Here is an 18,944-nt window from a genome sequence, read left to right as displayed (position 1 = left end):
CAGAAGTAGTAAGGGTGACAGCAAGAAGGGGTTTGGTGTGACATCTGGACAGAGGAAGGAGGAAAAGGAAACCTGGTGGTGGAATGAGGAAGTATAGGAGAGCATACCGAGGAAGAGGATGGTGAAGAAGAAGTGGGATAGTCAGAGAGATGCAGAAAGTAGACAAGAGTACAAGGAGATAAGGCGCAAGGTGAAGAGAGAGGTGGTGAAGGATAAAGAGAAGGCGTATGATGAGTTGTATGAGAGGTTGGACACTAAGGAAGGAGAAAAGGACCGGTGGGCTACAGAGAGGGGCCGAGCTGGGAAAGATGAGCAGCAGGTGTGGCACCCTGAGTCTGCAGAGCAGCTTGAATACGTTTTGAAGTTGATTGTGGTTGTTTATCCACCATTCGGACTCTCCTTCGTTGAGGTCTTTTATCAGTTTTTCTCTTCCGTCCACGTCCAGGGAGATGAGCTACAGTGCCATGTGTTGTGAACTTCTTGATTATGTTGCACGCAGTGGACAGAGGAACATGAAGATCTCTGGAGATGGACTTGTAGCCTTGAGATTGCTGATGTTTTTTCCACAACTTTTGTTCTCAAGTCCTCAGACAATTCTCTGCTCTTCTTTCTGTTCTCCATACTTAGTGTGGCCCACTCAGACACACAACACAACTTGTCTCCATTTTAACTGGCCTCAGGTGGGACTGCTGTATTGCCAGCACAGGTGAGTTCAAACGGGCATCATATGCTTGGAATAAAACGATTTACCCACAATTTGGAAAAGGTGCCAATAATTTTGTGTGACATGATGTCAGATTTGGCTTTTTTTCTCTGTTTTCTTGTGTTGTTCCAACGCACATAAAGGAAATAAACACGTGGACACCAAAACATTTGGAATTTCCGGGAGAATTCCAGGGGTGCCGATAATTTTGGCCATGACTGTAATGTACAGCCATAGAGAAAAACGGTTAAGGACACGGTGAAAAGGTGTATTTTGTGATAAAAGTGGAAATTTCGGCCTTAATCTCAAAATGTCCGCTTTAACCTCGTAGTTTACTTCATCATTAAAGCAGACCGTCGTAAACGTCATCCCAGTTTTTAATCTACGAGCTACGATCTTCTCGGACCTGAAGCAGCGTTAAGCAGCAATAGACCACCACACAGCACACGTAACATGTTTGATATTCCAACTCTCTGCACATTTAGAATCCTAAGGTTTATACTTGATATCACTGTCATGATGAAATGCATTAAAGTATGTATGTTACATTTTACAGATAAATCCTTAATTTCATTTAAACACTGTTAATAATTACACACGGTGGCGGAGCGGTAGCCCTGCTGTCTCGCAGGGAGTCACGTCGCTGGTATTCCCTGCCTGGAGTTTCCATGTTTTCCTGCTGGGTTTCCACACTGGGCCTCCATTTTCCTTCCAAAGACATGCAGATTTGGTGACACTAAAATGACGCCAGTGTACTGTTTGTGACTGCTTGTATTCACCTTGCGATGAGCTGATGCCCGTCCAGGGATTGTTTCTCAGTCGTGCCCAATGCTAGCTGGAATGGACACATCCCTGGACTGATGGATTTAATCATTAAACGTCCTCTTCAGAGATATTGTGGTAAGGTGTCCTCAGAATTTAATGGATGTTTCGGGCAATTCACAACACAGTGAAGCCGATCCTGTTGTCACCCTGATGATATCGCACACTGCCACCTGGTGGACTCCTCCAGATTTACGTGAAGTACGCGCGCAGGTATAAACAGTGAAACGGTGGCGTAGCAGGAGCGTCCACCGGAGCAGGTGTCGCGTCACGTGAAGTATAAACCCGAAGATTTGCACTGAGTGTGACGAGGATGGACAGGATTAGAAATGAGGACATTAGAGGGTCAGCTCTGGTGGGACGGTTGGGAGACAAAGTCAGAGAGGCGAGATTGTGTTGGTTTGGACCTGAGCAGAGGAGAGATGCTGGGTATACTGGGAGAAGGGTGCTAAGGATAGCGCTGCCAGGAAAGGGGAGAAGGAGGTTTATGGATATGGCGACAGGAAGATATGGAGAAAGCTGATCTGCTGTGGTGAGCCCTAATGGGAGCAGCCAAAAGAAGAAGAAGATGATAACTGAGTGGAGTTGAGTGTCAGTCATTTCTTCTATCGACTCGTCCGGCACCGAGATCACAGCATTGCGAGGACGTTGTGGCTTCACGAATGGCCACCGGCAGATCTTCAGCGTGAGATGCTTCATAGTGTGAGACTTCAGTGATTCAGGATGGGATGTGCCCTGTGGACAGGTGGGCTTTATTGGTGGTCATGTGATGAGGCTCAGTGTGACCAAGTGCAGAAATGCCAACAAGTAGCAGCAAATCCAACCGCACACTTGACATGCCATTTTGGTGGGCCGGGGGTTTCTTAAGAGTGTGGGTGTGTGACCACCGGCTTACACAACTGCTGTTACACTGCCTCCCAAATGGGTGGTCCTGGCGCCGTGAGTGCTGTGTAGGCGGGCGGAGCGGCGAAGGAGTGCTGGATGTTCAGGGAGGCCAAATTATCAGAAATCCTTGGAAAACCCTGCAGAATTTTGTTGTAGTGAGTCTCATGTTTCACAATTCGCAAAGTCACATATGACACGAATATCAGGGGCACTTTCCCGTCACCAGTCCCGGCTCTGTACAAACACGAGTCACTCACCCTGCTCATCTTGAACTTATTATTAGGAGACGACGAAAGTGGAAACCCCGCGGAAATACGAGAATTGACAGAAAAGAACTTCAGACGTCGGCAAAAACACAAAGGGCTCTGCCTTGTGTAGGCCTGGGAATTTCCCCCTAATGCTCTCTTTCCTAAATACGGAATAAGAGAAAAGAAAAAAAGGCAGGCTAATTAGACAGGAGGCCATTCGAGGTTTGGGTGGCACGGTGGCACAGTGGTAGCAGTACGGAGACCCGGGTTTGCTTCCCGGGTCCTCCCTGCGTGGAGTTTGCATGTTCTCCCCGTGTCTGTGTGGGTTTCCTCCGACAGCCCAAAGACATGCTGGTTAGGTGCATTGGCGATCTTTGCCATGTATGTGTGCCCAGCGGTGGGCTGGCACTCTGCCTAGGGATTTGTTCCTGCCTTGCGCCCTTTGCTGGCTGGGATTGGCTCCAGCAGACCCTGTGACCCTGTGCTAGGATATAGCGGGTTGGACGCTGACTGGCTCCATCTGAGTGGGACTGGAGGCTGACATGCCGGGGCTGAGCCCGTCTTTGTTATATCAGTGGAGCTGGCAGGGCTCCAAAGACACTTGTGACCCACAGCCTTTCAGGACCTTGATCTGCTCCAAGACCACCCCCCAACCAAAAGCCCACCCCTTTGGATTTGTGTCATTTTGTCAAGCTGTCAGTCACGGTCCAGTAGTAAAAGTCAGATAAGGCCAGCTGGCACAACTCCTCGTCAGCACAAAAGTGCAAGTCAGCAGCTCAGCAGTCCACATCGGGCGATTATGTCACCTGGTGACACCTGCCAGTCCAGTAGGTCACCGAGCTGCGCCAGGTGGGTGAGGGGCAGAGCTAGCTGACATCCCATAATCACTTAATCAGAGGCGGTGAGGTTCTGGCTTCTCGGTGTGCCTACCCCTTGGGGTTTAGCTGGGCTCAGTGAACTCTGATGGGTATTAATTAATTCATTCATTCTTTTTAATCAATTTTAATTATTTATTTGTCACATACATAATTATACAGGACAACACGCGGTGAAATGCATCTTTTCGCATACCCCTTGGGGTCAGAGTGCAGGGTCAGCCATTGTGCTGCGCCCCTGGAGCAATTGAGGGTAAAGGGCCTCGCTCAGGAGCCCACCAGAGTAGGATCTCTTTTGGCAGTGACAGGGATTCAAACTGGCAACCTCCCGGATGCCAGCGCAGATCCTTAGCCTTCGATTACTTGTGGGATTTTTGGGCCTTTATCATACTGCGGCCCACCTAGTATGTCAGGCACAGCCCTCCCCTTACCATTGTGGTCTGATATAGCGCCTTTCATAGTCCGCACCATCCTGCCTTATAAAGACCACCAGCCAGATGAGGTCAACAAAGCGTTTAATTCACATTCCACAGGTCAAAGTGCACCACAGAGAGAACACGAGCCAATCGCTGGCTTTGTAATAAAATAAATAAATAAAACAGCAATTTAAATAAAATGTTAATAAATATCGGCCAATATGCTTGGTGTCAGCTCTCCAGCTTGGTTGGGTGGGCTTCAATGGGGGTGGGGCTGGAGCCCCCCCTCCCTGACAGCGTTACCACCCCGGCTGTCACTTCACAATGGGATCAGCTTTTCAGGTGGGCTGTTGAAGTCATGAAAGGGCAGAGTAGTCAGCAGGTATGTCGTCCAAGTTCGTCCCAGGATAAAAGAGAAAAAGACCCTCACCCCCCACCCCCCACCACATCTCAGTCATCGGTCAGTGAACTGCAGGTCAATCTGTCTGTCTGGCACCAGCAGGGTCCTGGTCATCGGCCGGACCACGCAGCCCTCTGTGTCTGGCTTGACTTCGAAACGGCGCAGGATCTGAAAGGCAGAATTAGGAGGGGGACACTGGTCAGGCTGGTGGGGCTATTTAGGATGAAGGTAAAGCCAAAAACAACCAACATGTAACTCCTGCCTCGCGTCCAGCGTGCTCCGGATGGGCTCCGGCGTCTCTTGCCCGCCATTAAAGGATGGAGAGATGGATGGATGGAAAAAAACTCAGCTCATCTAAAGCTGAAAGAGGAGCAGCCAAGGGGCGATGGGGGAATTGAGAGACTGCCGACTGGGACTTTTTATAGCGCCTTGACCCGGGTGTCGTTTTGATGCCCCAAGCACTGAATACTGAGTGCATCTCAAGCAGCCATTAGGAGTGCGCGGAGTTGGGGATTTAATGAAAGGGAGCCGATCCCCTGCACGCCCCCTAAATAAATCATGATTTCAGCGTGGACCCTCCGCATCCAGAGGCCCCAAGGAGGTACGTACCCTGAACCCGCGAGCAAGCTGATCCGGTCGTGTGGTCGAAACTGGCATCTGACGTCAAAACCGTTTCGGGGAGGGCTGAGGGCGCGCACGCCGGCTTGAACGCGCACGCACCGAGCAGGCACAAACGCTGGAAACGCGCCCAGCGTACTCAACTTTAGGCATCTTTTGAAAACGCATCTTTTCATTCAATATTTTGCATTTTCTTTGTTTCTCTGCTATTGGATGGTCGCTGCTGCACTGATAAAGAACTTAGAATATTAATTTGTGTTTTTGTCTAGCTGCGCATTTAATTACATAGTAGTAGTACTACTGCCTCACGCTCGGGTTTTACCTATTTCTTTGCCTTGCTCTTCCTAATCATTCTTGTGTGTATTATGTTATGCTTTGTACTTCACCATGGCGGAAGGCATCTGTTAAATAGATACATAAATGCTAATACTAACATTGATACTAATGCTAATACGAATACTAATAATAACGAGCATGTGCGCAAAACTCAGGCACAAGCGGTCACTTGCAGGCGCGCGCACACGCCTCGCCCACGTGGTGAAGGAGTAAACGCGCGCACACAGCTCTGGTGCAAACTTCTAAGCTCCTCATTGTTAAGCGCGAGTTAAAAGCGCACCTCTTTATGAGATATTTTGAACTCGCTTGACGCCGTTTCTACAGGATGTCAGCTCTTGTATTTACAAAGAATTTATTTTAGGATACCGATTTGTGTCTTGCCTATCTGCACGTACTATAGATAATACTACTTCCTCAAGGTCGGCCTTTATCTTTTTCTCCCTTTTGTGCCTTCTAGGCATTCTTATGTGTATTTTTACATGTTTTAAACGTCACTTTGGATAAAGACACGTAGCAAATAAATAAAAATAATACAAATTATAATACTAATGAGCTCAGTCACGAACGGTCACTTGTAAGCGCGCACACGTCACGGGAGCGTGATACAGGTGAACGCGCGCACACAGCTCTGGTGCAAAGGCTCTGTTGTAAAATTCTCTTCGAACTGCACTCAATCAGCTTATATTTGGGGGACTTTTAAAAACGCAACTGCTCGTGAAATATTTTGGAACTGATTGGCGTCTCTTCCACAGGATGGCTACTCTTACTCTTATCCTAGAGTTTAGGATACTGGTTTACGTTTTAGTCTACAGGTAGTTGCAGGTATAATTGGATAATAGTTTTGGAAGTAACTCGTTTTTTTAAATCTTTTTCTCTATCGTGGTCTTTCTAATAATTGTTGTGTGTTAGAACATGTTTTGTATGTGACCTTGGATAAAGGCGTCTGCTAATTAAATAAACGATGAGCGCGCGCATCAGCTCTTGCGTAAACGCTCGTTTGTAAGCGCGTGCACAGCTCAGACACAAACGGTCACTTTTATACGCGCGCACAGCTCCGGTACAAAGGCTGGCATGTAAAATTCTCTTCGAATTTCGCCCAATCTGCTGAAAATTGTGCGACTTTTAAAACATCACCACTTTATGAAATGTTATGGAACCGCTTAGCGTCTCTTCTACAGGATGGCTGCCGCTCGTAGCAGAGACCTGAGGATGCTGATGCGCGTCTGTAATTAGATAGCACGAGTATTTGTAGTAGGGGGACTCCTTCGTGCTACTACAGTTTTTTTTTCTGCTGCCACCTTCTAATCATTCTTGTATGGAACACAACTTGCTTTGTACGCTGAAAAATACGATGCATTGGATTTGTTTAAATGGCACTATTTTGCTTGCCGTTTTAAAAGCAAACTCAACATATGAGTCTCTGTTTAAAGTATACTAAAAACAAATACGTTTGCAATGCATACTTTTCAAAGTCGAAATGTTAATCTAAATACGTTTCTTAATACTAACTCAACTAAAACACAAAAACGAAGTTTTAATTCATTGCAAGTTTTTAATTGAACTCGATACATTTGAGACTCAGTTCAATCAGTTAAGCAGCATCGACTTGCAATTTCAAGTTTAATAGTGCGCAAAACATGGCTAAAATATGAATATGTGTTTTTTTAAAAATGTCTGTCTTGTGTGGGTTACAAAACTCACTGGAAAACATTTGAAATGATTCCTATGCTGCGCGTTCAGGTTAACCCCGTTTCATTTTGATTGATTACACTTTCTGCGCACGGTAGCGCTGCTCCCTTGCACTAAGGATACCGAGGTTCGCGTCCCGGGGCCTACTTGTATATGGAAGCTTTCCTCCCACTGTCTAAAGACGAGCAGGTTTAGGTGAACACTGAACTGACCCTGGTGTGTGCTGTGTGTATGTGTTCGCCCTGCGATGGACTGGCGCTCCCTCCAGCGTTTGTTCTTCCTGCCTTGCGCACTATGCCGGCTGTGTTGGCACCCCGCGACCCTACCTTGGCATAATCATAATCTTAGAATTAACTTCCATGTTGCACTGGAAAATACATTTTAATATCAGCTTCCACAACCACACAAACTGAACGTCGTTTGAAAAAAAAAAAGATTTACTATAACTCTTCAACTTTTTCTCTACCTCGGCAAACGTGTGGAGATCCTTTTTTGCGCGCGCTACAACACGTAATCAACAAAAGGGGCGGGCCTTTATGCAAAATATTATGATGTATTATGCAAAACAGTCGCGTACATAAAACGTGTTCATTTTAGGTTAAATTAACGTCAATTAGATGTACAGAGTAAACATCCCAATTTAGTTAATTTTCTGAATGAGTGTGCCAGCGCGAGTCGTTATCACAACAAAGAATATAAAAATGTCATGTTTTCAGGTTAAAAAAATGGCATTAAAGGTTTTGTTCCGGTGTCAAGACACCAAAAATAAATACATAAGTAAATTAATCATTCGGTTCGAAAATATTCCTGCGGTGCAATGACCCCAGGCCCGCTTTTGGGTTGGCACCCTTCCCAGGATTGGTTCCTGCCTTGTGCCCTGTGTTAGCTGGGATTGGCTCCAGCAGACCCCCGTGACCCTGTATTCGGATTCAGCGGGTTAGAAGATGGATAAATGGTTCGAAGATATAGAAGGTAGGTTTGTGTTCTGCTCCTCCATACCCTCAGTTAGTCAGCCGCTCCTGCAGGTGGTCCACTCTGGGAACGCGCTTTGACGGGAGCGTGTGGAGAAAGCAGGTCACATGACAGTTTTAAAAAAATTAAAAAAAAAAAACTACGTTGGTTGTTTCACGTTTGGCATTACTCCAAGTTCGGAGTTTAATCCACTACATCTTAAGTAAAGGTTGTTTTATTAAGGGGCAGCACGGTAGCGCTTCCCGGGTCCTCCCTGCGCGGAGTTTGCATGTTCTCCCCGTATCTGCGTGGGTTTCCTCCCACGGTCCAAAGACATGCAGGTGACTCCTAAATTGTCCCTAGTGTGTGCTGTTTGTGCGCGCCCTACGGTGGGCTGGCGCACTGCCCGGGATATGTCCCTGCCTTGCGCCCTGTGTTGGCTGGGATTGCCTGCAGCAGACCCCCGTGATCCTGTGTTAGGATAAAGCGGGTTGGTTAATGACTGACTGACTGTTTTATTAAGAGGAGATTTACATTGTCTTAAGTAATGCTTGCTGAGCTAAATAATATTTTCAGGGTATAATGATGTCTGCTAATAATAATAATAAGAAGAAGAAGAATCGCGCTCACTTCTCCAGCGCAATCACTCGGTGGGAAGCGCGCACACTCAACTCGGACATTAACACGCGCTTGGTGCGGATGGAAGCGCGCGCACGGCACAGTTAACAAGCTTCTATTCAAAATGCACCTGATATACTTAACTTGTACTGACAAAGCGTTGAAGACGAGACGCTGATTTGTACTTTATTCTGGCTGCATAGGACAACTGCTTTCTCTTTGTTTTTTTTTTTTAATTTTGTTTTCAGCTGATTTTTCATGCTTGCACTTTTTAATCTGATTGTATGTATTATATAACTTGATTGTTGAGTCGCCTGGGATAAATAATAATAATATTAAAAACAAGAGAGCAGACAGCGCAGGCACATACTCTCGCTCGGAAGCGCGCACACTGACTGCTCAGGGTTAGCCGCTCGTGCTGGTCGGCTGTTGCCTCGCGTGACGCTTTTCGGTTCTCGTTGCTCTTCTCCTTGTCGCGTTCGGTTTTTTTCATCTTTCTTCAAAACCTTTCTATTATCGTGAAGCAAATAAATTGGACATTAGCATTAGGGCCCTATAGGTAACTATGCTCCACCCCTACTAACTCTAAGGTTAGTATTTGTGGTTGGGATAGGCCAGTCTAATAATTTAAGACAGTGGGGGCGGCGGCCCCACCGATATGCGAGTTCCCGTTCAAAGTTGTCGGAATCTACCAAGGCTGGACTGGACGGAAAGGCTGAACAGCATGCATACACCCCAGCCACACTCCAATAGCCTGTGCTGCAATTGGAAAAAACAAAAGGAACCATTGTGTGTTAAATGTTGTAAGTAACTTTGGATAAAGGCATGAATGAGCCAAACAAGTACATGTAATATGGCCTAACCAATCATGTCACAGTCATAATCATATCTAATTCAACTCAACAAGGACACAGTTCTAAAAGGTGGAATACATGTGCATGATTTATGTTTAATTTCTTTCGTGTCTTTTTACATTCCAACCCTAAAAATCCCACAGCTCTGATTGGCCGAGTTTTATATCCCCCTTTATGTCCGTGCGCTTGACAAATTCAATTTCAAAATATACCTAAAAGTAAAGTAAAAAAAAGACATCTATCTATCTGTCTATCAAAGAGCAACTCTCCTTCACAACGGACCCCCTTGACATGACCTCCTTTTCATGTTTTTTTGATATTTTTTTATGTATTCAATGTCGCCCAGCGCTGTCGGGTTTGGCTCCGCCCCTCCACCAGTTTAGACTACATGACTTTTTTTTCTATGCACGTTGGTCTCCTGTACTGCTGCTTCATTTGTACGGCGCTTTGTCAAAGACCCTTCATGCTGCTTGTCTCGCTCTTTATTTAGATGATCGATAATCCCCGCAAGGGCCTGGCGCGGCGTCCCGTCCCGGACTTGTTCCTGCCTTAACCCCCAGGTGGATCGGCCGGATAAGAGAAACTGCATGGCACTGTGCTGAAGATGGAAAAGCAGTCGAATGTTGCTTGTAGTTTTATTCGCTTCATGAACTTCTGTGCGGGGCACGAAAGGCGCTATATACACGTCATGCGCACTGAGGAGGAGCGGTTACGCAGGAAGACTTGCTTCGACTATTTAAAAAAAACAACACACTGCGCAGAAAACGTGTGGACTTCGGGATAAAGTCAATGCACTGTTGGCACCGTTCGCAGGTTCACGTGTCCTACCTAAAGCTCGTCTTAAGTTAACCCCCCATAGAGGAGCCCACCTTTGTACTCACCCGTGCCAGCGCCAAGTGGACCTCAAGCTCAGCGATGCGCCGCCCGATGCAGCTGCGCTTGCCGAAGCCAAAAGGGATGGAGGCGTACGGATGGCGACTCTCGTCTCGGGTCAGCCAGCGCTCGGGCTGGAAGCTGTCAGGCTCGGGGAAGACCTCGGGGTCCCGGGACGTGGCGTAGTGGCAGAGCGTGATGAGCGTCTGTGGAACAAAAAAGACGGTCATTGAGCAGCTCGGGGTCCAGAGCTGGGGGTTGGGGGGTGTTGTTGAAGGGCGGGGACTTACCTTTTTGGGGATGACGTAGCCTCCAACCAGAATGTCTTTGTCGGCGACGACGCGCGCGTTTCCGGGAATCACGGGGTACAACCTGTGGGGGACACGACATGCACGGTAAGCTTGGAACACCCCCTGCGGAACTTCGGGGATCCTCCACGGAAAAGCCCCTCACCAGCACTGAGCACATCCTTACCTGAGCACCTCCTTCACAACGGCCTTCATGAGGGGCATCCTGCCCACGTCGGCGGCCGAAGGCAGCGCTCGACCCTGCAGGACCTCCTGGATCTCCTGGTAGAGGCGGCTCTGGACGTCAGGGTGTCGAGAGAGTTCGTACAGCGACCAGGAGAGGGTGCTGGAGATCTGGAGGAGGAGAAGAAAGGAGAGGGTGAGTGGGGCATCAAGGAAAAGACAGAAAAGGGCATCAGAACATGGCAGGGGGAAGAGAGAAACTGAGAAGAGTGATAGAGAATGAGACAGAGGGGCCAAAAGTAACAAGGCAAGGGGCAACAATAGTGGGTGAAAACCAATGAGGGTCTTGGGGATAAAGAGACAATATTCAAGGTATGGGGGCAACAATGTGGACAGAAGTAATAAGGACCAAGGTGGGCAAAGAGGCATTAGAGGTATGGGGCAACAGTGAGGGCAAACCCATTGAGCGACTTGGTGGCAAAGAGAGAATGTTCAGGGTAAGGGGCAACAATGAGGGGCTTGTGGGCAAAGAGACAATGTGCAAGGTGTGGGGGGCAACCTTGAGGGGAAAACTAATAAGGAATGGGGAAGAGCAAACAGGCAAAAGAAGTGTGGCACAAGATAGGGGGCAACAGTGAGAGCAAAACCAATAAGGATTCAAAATGGGGGGGTCACTAGTGTGTAGGGTAAGGGGCAACAATGGTGGCAAAACCAATACAGAGTGGGGTGGGCGAAGAGGTGTAAGAGCAATGGTGCAAGGTAGGGGGCAACAATGAGATCAAAACCAGTGAGGGGCTGGGAGACAAAGAGACATAGGACACTAGAGTGGGCAATAATGGGGAGCCAGAGGACACAAGCTGCTAATGTGAAAGGTCAGGGGCAACAATGAGGGGCCAGCATGTGAGTGTGGAGGGACAACCAGTTTGTCTGTAAGGGGGGCAACAAATAAGTCAAAACTAATAAGGAACAATGTGAGGGAGGGGCAAAGACACAATGAAGAGGTTAAACCCAACCAAGAGGTGGGACGGTCAAAGAATTCATTTGGAAGGTAACGGGGAGAACAATGAGGACAGAACCATTAAGGGGTCAGGGGCAATAAGGGCAAAACCAATGAAGGGCACAGGCATGGGGACAAACAGTCCATGTGCAAGATAAGGGGGGCAACAATAAAGTCAAAACCAACAAGTGGTGGGACAGAGTGGGGGGAGGAGCAACATGGGGAACAATCAGCTATGCCAAGGGACCCAAAAGTGCCAAGGGCGTCCAAAGACCAGTAGAGAAAAAGGTGATATCTCAAGGAAAAGCATGAAGTGCCAGCAGAGTTTAGGGGCAGCAGGAGAAGAGACCCCAGTGGAGTCAGTGAAGGGTGGGCCTTACTGTGTCCACACCGGCCAGCAGCAGCTCAGTGATGTTCCCATAGATGGATTTCATGGACAGGTTCTCCTTGGACAGGAAGTAGGTCAGGTATTTGCCCTCGATGGCCTCTCCTCTGGACAGCTTGTCCTCGATCTCCTTCATGCGCTGGTCAATGTGCTTCTTTGCTGAGGACAATGATAAAATGAGACTTTTTGTGGACATTTAACAAAATCTGGACTAAGCAATTAAGGTGGCATCAAAAAGTACAAAGAGAATGTGTCACCTCGGATACATTGGTGTCCACATCACCAACAGGCAGCACAAAGAAGCACCGAGTAAGAGAACCTTACCAAAGGCAAACATGCTGTCCCAGGACTGGCAGAACTTTGTCCAGGGCTTTCGGATGACACACTGCAGCCACTTGGGGATGGCCATGGTGACCAGCGTCATGACAAACATGGTGTTGATGGCCTGGATGAACTCTTCTGTCTCCCTGGGAACAGTGGCTTGAAGGCAGCCAATGCGGGACTCAAAGAGCACCGAGGAGATCCCTGGGACATGAAAATGAGAAGCTGTGTCACTCGGGGGTCCAGGAGAGAGAGAGAGAGGGGGCTCCAAAAGACTGGCCAGAGATTGGCATTGGAAGAGCATGGTGTCCACCGCTGTCCACACAGACGGGTTTGTATTGATGTGAAGTGGACAGATCAGGTTTATGTAGAGCTGCAGGAAAGTGGCCGGTGTGGACAGGCCATGTTACTGACCATTCAGGAGGTGCCCCCCCTCACATAAGTAGATGCCAACATGAAGATACGTGTGGACTTGTCCATCTCAGTAAAACACACACTCCAGGTCCCACATCGCAGGACGTGCCCACCTCACACCAACATGTACAAGAAACTGCTGTGTCTGGGTGTGTGCACATCACTATGACAAGTGGGCCACTGTGGACAGACCAAGTCCTACCGCATGTCCAGACACAGTGAGAGTGGACACACAAAGGCACACTTCACAAAGATCTGCAGGCCATCAGGGGCTCGTACACACAGATGAGGATGGACAAACGTCCCCGGGCCACATATGCCCCCACCCACGTACCTTCAAGCCCAAACTTGTAGAACTCATGTGCGACGTCAGTCACCACTTGGCGATCGTTTTGGCCCCTCTGGTGCTCCAGCCGGCTGATGAGGTCCGTGACCACCGAGTTCAGGGTGTCTCCGTACGCCTCGACCTCCTTGGGCCGCAGCATGTGCTTCGCCAGCATGCTGCGGATGGACTGCCACTCCTCTCCTTCCCTGCAGGAGATGACACTGAAAATCAGAAGCCCGCTAGATGCCATCAGCAGATGTCGTCATCATCCGCCTCTTTCGCTGTGCTCCATCGTGTAGGCTGCCATTGCCAAGCACCTGGGCACTACCATCGGAGACTCATGCCACCCCGTCAGTAATATCACGGGGTCAGCCAGGGTAACATCCCATGGTCAAGAACACCCCCCAGACTTATAGAGCAGAAAGGAACTCACGCTGTGAGCAGCCCATAGGCATGGCCACGGCTTAGTCGGTAGTCCTTCCATGAAGACAGGTCCGAGCGGATCGGGTGCTGGCCCTCCTGGCGCAACACCTGCTCAATCAGGGTGGGCTCTGCCACGTGCACAGTCAAGATTGGGCCAAAGCTCGCCTTCCACATGGGACCATACTTTGCCTTGCCCTCCAACTTCGGGGGGTGAAAGAGAGAGAGAGAGAGAGAGAGAGAAATAAAGAGATCATTTTTAGTGGCTTTAGGAGGAGAGTAGTTGCCCAGGTGGGTGCTGCACATCATGGGGATGATACAAATGCTGTGCCCACTTTGAATGCACAGTTTGAAATAACAAACTGCAGTGCCAGAATAAGGAGAATCTCTACAGCCACCTGCCCACTTCATATCCTGCCACGCCATCTCAAAACCAATGCCAACGAGGGCATTAGAAATATAGCGCCTTCCCCATTGAGTGCACATCTGTGGACAGAAACACCTCGCACTGCCTTTTACCCTGACATTGTGGCTCATACACGTTTATCCCTCACTCTGCTAATCCAGTGGATATTGGCACGCTCGCCATGAAAGGCACGATATTATTATTATTATATTATTATTAGAATATTATAATTATTAAAACCTGACACATTTATCCAATTTGAGATACAACTGGAGCCCAGGTAGGTGAAGTGACTTGCTTTGTGTCACATGGTGTCAGTAGTGGGATTTGACCTCACAACCTCAGAGTTCAAAGTCCAAAGCTTTAACTGCTACATCACGCTGCCTAGACAGACAGATGGGGTGAAAGGCACTATATAATAGACTGATAATGGCTGACACCTTCGTCCAAAGTGACTTGCAACATTTGAGATTGGGCACAGGCAGGTGAAGGGACTTGCTCAGGGTCACACAGGTGTCAATAGTGGGATTTGACCTCACAACCTCAGAGTTAGAAGCCCAAAGCTTTATAACTGCTAAGCCACACTGCCTAGGCAGACAGATAGGGGTGAAAGGCACTATATAATAGATAGGTGGCTGACACCTTCATCCAAAGTGACTTACAACATTTGAGATACAGACTGGGCATAGGCAAGTGAAGAGACTTGCTCCGTGTCATATGGTGTCAGTAGTGGGATTTGACCTCACAATCCAAAGTCCAAAGCTTTAACTGCTACGTCACACTGCCTAGACAGACAGACTGGGTGAAAGGCACTATATAATAGATTGATAATGGCTGACACCTTCGTCCAAGGTGACTTACAACATTTGAGATTGGGCACAGGCAGGTGAAGGGACTTGCTCAGGGTCACAAGTGGGATTTGACCTCACAACCTCAGAGTTAGAAGCCCAAAGCTTTATAACTGCTAAGCCACACTGCCTAGGCAGACAGATAGGGGTGAAAGGCACTATATAATAGATAGGTGGCTGACACCTTCATCCAAAGTGACTTACAACATTTGAGATACAGACTGGGCAATAGGCAGGTGAAGAGACTTGCTCCGTGTCAGTGGTGGGATTTGACCTCACAATCCAAAGTCCAAAGCTTTAACTGCTACGTCACACTGCCTAGACAGACAGATAGGAGTGAAAGGCACTATATAATAGATAGGTGGCTGACACCTTCATCCAAAGTGACTTACAACATTTTTTGATACAGACTGGGCACAGGCAGGTGAAGGGACTTGCTCAGGGTCAGATGGTGTCAGCAGTGGGATTTGAACCTCATAACCTAAGGGTTTGGAGTCCAAAGCCTAAACCACTATGCCACACTACTGGTCCTTCTATCTGCTGTAGGGCCTATAATGCTTCCATCTTAGTAGAACCCTGAAATGATTGATTTTCTGATGCATTAATCCAAAGCAACTTACCAAATCTGACAAGACAATTGCTTATATATCTTTTGTTTTGTTTTTCCAATTGGAACACAGGCAAGTGAAGTGACCTGCTCAGGGTCACACAGGCATCAATCATGGGATTTGACCTCACAACCTGAAGTCCAAATCTTTAACCACAATGCCCCTCTTTTAATATAGTCCTACAAAGGTGACTTACAACATTTGAGGTACAATTAACATTTGTTTTGTTTTTCCAATTGGAACACAGGCAAGTGAAGTGACCTGCTCAGGGTCACACAGGTGTCAGTAGTGGGATTTGACCTCACAACCTCAAGGTGCCAGGTCCAAGCCTTAACCCTTATGCCACATTATCTATCTACTAACTTACATTGACAGAGCTTACTGTACTCTGTCACTGTGTGAGCTTTACTTAAATCTGAATGCCCTCCTCACTCCAAGGTGGTCAGCAGAAAGTACAGAAATGGTGCTGTCCATTTGGTTGGAGTCTTGGACTTCAGTATTGGGGATGAAACGTGCGAACCCTTAGAGCCCTTAGCAATGGGAGAATAATGATAATGATGATGGGAAGCCACTATATAAAACAAATCTTGAAGACTGTGTAGTGAGGGAAAGCTAGAATGGGACCTTTCCATCTTCATCAATTGCTGATTGATAATAGAGATTATAGATGGCAGGCAGTGTGGTGTAATAGTGAAGTGTTCGGACTTCAAACCCAGAGGCTGGGGGCTCAAATCCCACTACTGACACTGTGTCACCTGAAGTAAGTCACTTCACCAGTCTGTGCTCCAAACGGAAAAACAAAAAGAAAAGAAATGCTGCTAAGTGGGTCTCTCAAAAGTTGCAAGTTGCCTCGGATGAAGTCGTCACCCAAATAATAAAAAGTCATAATTAAGAGAAGTTTTTCAAAATTAAGGGAGCTGGACGCCAGCCGCTATTATTTGCGGAGGGAAGCCAAATGTGAAAATACACCGGTAACCACAGGGGACCACAGAAGGTGACAACTTCTCTCGGGCTCGGGGACCCTTCCTTTGTGTCAGGTTCTCACAAACATCAAGACATGAGAGCAGCAGACGACCCTTTACATAGCAGGCATCCCCCCCGCCCATCCAAATATCCTGCCGGACCCCCGGTACCCACCTGTAACTCATGCAGACGTGACATTCCCTTCCTGCAGAACAGGTCATAGATGAACCCAGGCAGGCTCGGTCCTGGCATGTCCGCTAGGGTTAGCGCTTCTTTTCTTCCTTTCCCCAAAGACCCCGCACTGTTGTCCGCGCAGCGCAGGAGCGTCCAGCTGCTCCTGGCTGGCAGTCTCATCGTTTGCAGCATCGTTACAAGAGAAACATCGCCGTCGCTGTCGTCTCCCGCTCTACTTATGCAAAAACGGCTCTCGGTTCGCCACGCCCCGTGAAGGGGCGGGGTCACACAGAGACACACACCTTCACATGCACACCACCCACCTCTCATCTCTGGTGTTTTGCAGGTCACATGCGGGCTACTCCAGCGAACTCACATGCGCCAGGCCGACCAAGGAATCCAAGCGAAGAAATAAACGATCAAGTCCATCGGGTGGGACGACATGTCCGAATGCACAAGATCGGGCTGCAGCGGCGTCAAAGATAAAGGGGGGACACCCATTCTCACCCTCTAAAACTGCCTGACTCGTGTCCCATTATATAGACCCCCTGACAACAATCCCCCTTTATTTTGAGATCCCATAAAATGACACTCCCTTTATTATTTACCTACGTTGCTGACCGCTTAATTCAAGCGACTTGCAACTTTTGACATAGGATTAGTTCCATTTCTTTTGTTTCTCCCAACTGGAGCGCAGACAGGTGAAGTGATTTGCTCAGGTTCACACAGTGTTCGTCAGCGGTGCGATTTGGGACCATTACCTACCTGCCCCTGCTTTGACACTGTTGTACAGACGCACACCTGTTTACTCGAACTTTCATTCCTAATCATGGACACACAACCCGATGAGCTCCACTCGACTTCTCCAGGGCGCATAAAAAGAACCCACGCTCTCGTGCACCCCTCAGTTTAAAACGAATGCGCACACACAGGCCTGCTGCCCGAACCTCTGGTGCTGTCGCGCAAATAAAGTTTATCACGATACAAATGCTGTGCCAAATGGCATCGCGTTCACTTCTCCCCCTTAACTCCGACTCGTGCTCGCGCGCACATCTGCAGACGGAGACGCTCCCGCTGCCCTTTACTCTAAATCTTGCATGTCACACGCGTGCACGTCAGTTCAATTCAGTTCAGGATCGCGAAGAATCGCAGTCTTGCCCCGCAATATCAGGCGCCGGCTCATCGCAGGGCACTTTCGTCCAACTCGCTCTAATTCGTTTCGTTTTGTATTCCCACTCACGACTTTTAATCCAGAAATCTGAAGTTGTGAGCAGCCAGAATGATGTCGGCTCAAGACGAGACACAGCCGGTGATGATCTTGTGTGTCATTTCACCACATCACTACTCGCTTGTCTGATGTAAGAGGTCACACAACGGTCACTCTCCCGGTAGTTTTCATCATCACACACACACACCACATCCCCAACTAGTAAAAAAAAAAAAACCAAAAAAACAATTTATCCGCCCCCCTCATGATATCTGGATTATGACGATGATGCACGCGACTTCACGCGCCTTTGTAGAAAACGCCCGGAATTTAAGCGCCATTTCAGAACTTCATATTGTGCCCTTTGCGGACGGTTTTTTTTTTTACCATCTACCCTATTGTACTGGGAGCGTTAAGAGCGCAAATAAGGTGGACTGCCGATGCTTAAAATGGCCCAAGTGTACGATTGCCTTGTGCCCCATCCAGGATGGTTTATGTCTTGCTCAGGATAAGGTGGTTTTAATAATAATTCTTTACATTTATACAGCGATTTTCTCACTACTCAAAGCGCTCAGCAATTGCAAGTTAAGGGCCTTGCTCAAGGACCCAACAGAGCAGAGTCCCTATTGGCATTTACGGGATTCGAACCGGCAACCTTCCGATTGCCAATGCGAAATGGTTGGATGTTGAAATTCCAAATAGAACAAACACCCGCTTCTACATTGCGCCTTTTGAAAATAGTCCAAATACAACAAATGCTGACGTATGTGGTGCCGTCCAAATAAAATGAGTGCCGACTTTTATATTCCGGGGTGCAGCCTCCTAATACACTACTTGCTGGGACAGTCGCCAAGTTTCCCGTTACCCTGTTCAGGATAAGACGGGTTTAGAAAATAGATGGATGTTGAAATTTCAAATAGAACAAATGCTGACTTTTATGTATAGCGCCTTTTGTGATCAGTCCAAATGGAACAAAAGACGATTTTTTGTAATATAGTGCCTTTAAGAATCAGCCTCTCATTACTTCCTGGGATTCTACTCAGGGTGTAAAAAATGGGTGGATGTTGAAATTCTAAACAGAACGAATGCATACATATATTTAGCGCCTTTCAGGAAAG

At 47.8% G+C, this 18,944-nt stretch overlaps 1 protein-coding gene across 2 annotated transcripts; it reads right to left on the bottom strand.

The window, feature by feature from the left end:
- Positions 1 to 4,031: 4,031 nt before the first annotated feature.
- Positions 4,032 to 18,419, bottom strand: LOC120524845 (25-hydroxyvitamin D-1 alpha hydroxylase, mitochondrial). Of its 2 annotated transcripts, XM_039746634.1 has the most exons (9): positions 16,620 to 18,419; positions 13,634 to 13,824; positions 13,210 to 13,406; positions 12,465 to 12,665; positions 12,136 to 12,299; positions 10,763 to 10,929; positions 10,579 to 10,660; positions 10,297 to 10,494; positions 4,032 to 4,517 (listed from the first exon to the last, which is right to left on the bottom strand). In XM_039746634.1, the coding sequence occupies exons 1-9, from the start codon at positions 16,947 to 16,949 to the stop codon at positions 4,404 to 4,406; spliced, it is 1,644 nt and encodes a 547-aa protein (XP_039602568.1). In that variant the 5' UTR covers positions 16,950 to 18,419; the 3' UTR covers positions 4,032 to 4,403. The 2 variants fall into 2 exon arrangements, with proteins under 2 accessions (XP_039602568.1, XP_039602567.1); XM_039746633.1 differs by lacking the exon at positions 16,620 to 18,419 and having other exon boundaries at positions 13,634 to 15,236.
- Between the last annotated feature and the right edge of the window lie 525 nt (positions 18,420 to 18,944).

This window comes from Polypterus senegalus, chromosome 3 (genome assembly GCF_016835505.1).
Source record: "Polypterus senegalus isolate Bchr_013 chromosome 3, ASM1683550v1, whole genome shotgun sequence".
In the NCBI taxonomy this organism is placed as follows: domain Eukaryota; kingdom Metazoa; phylum Chordata; class Cladistia; order Polypteriformes; family Polypteridae; genus Polypterus; species Polypterus senegalus.
Note: the sequence above shows the minus strand (reverse complement) of the source record. Positions and strands in the feature narration are given on the sequence as shown.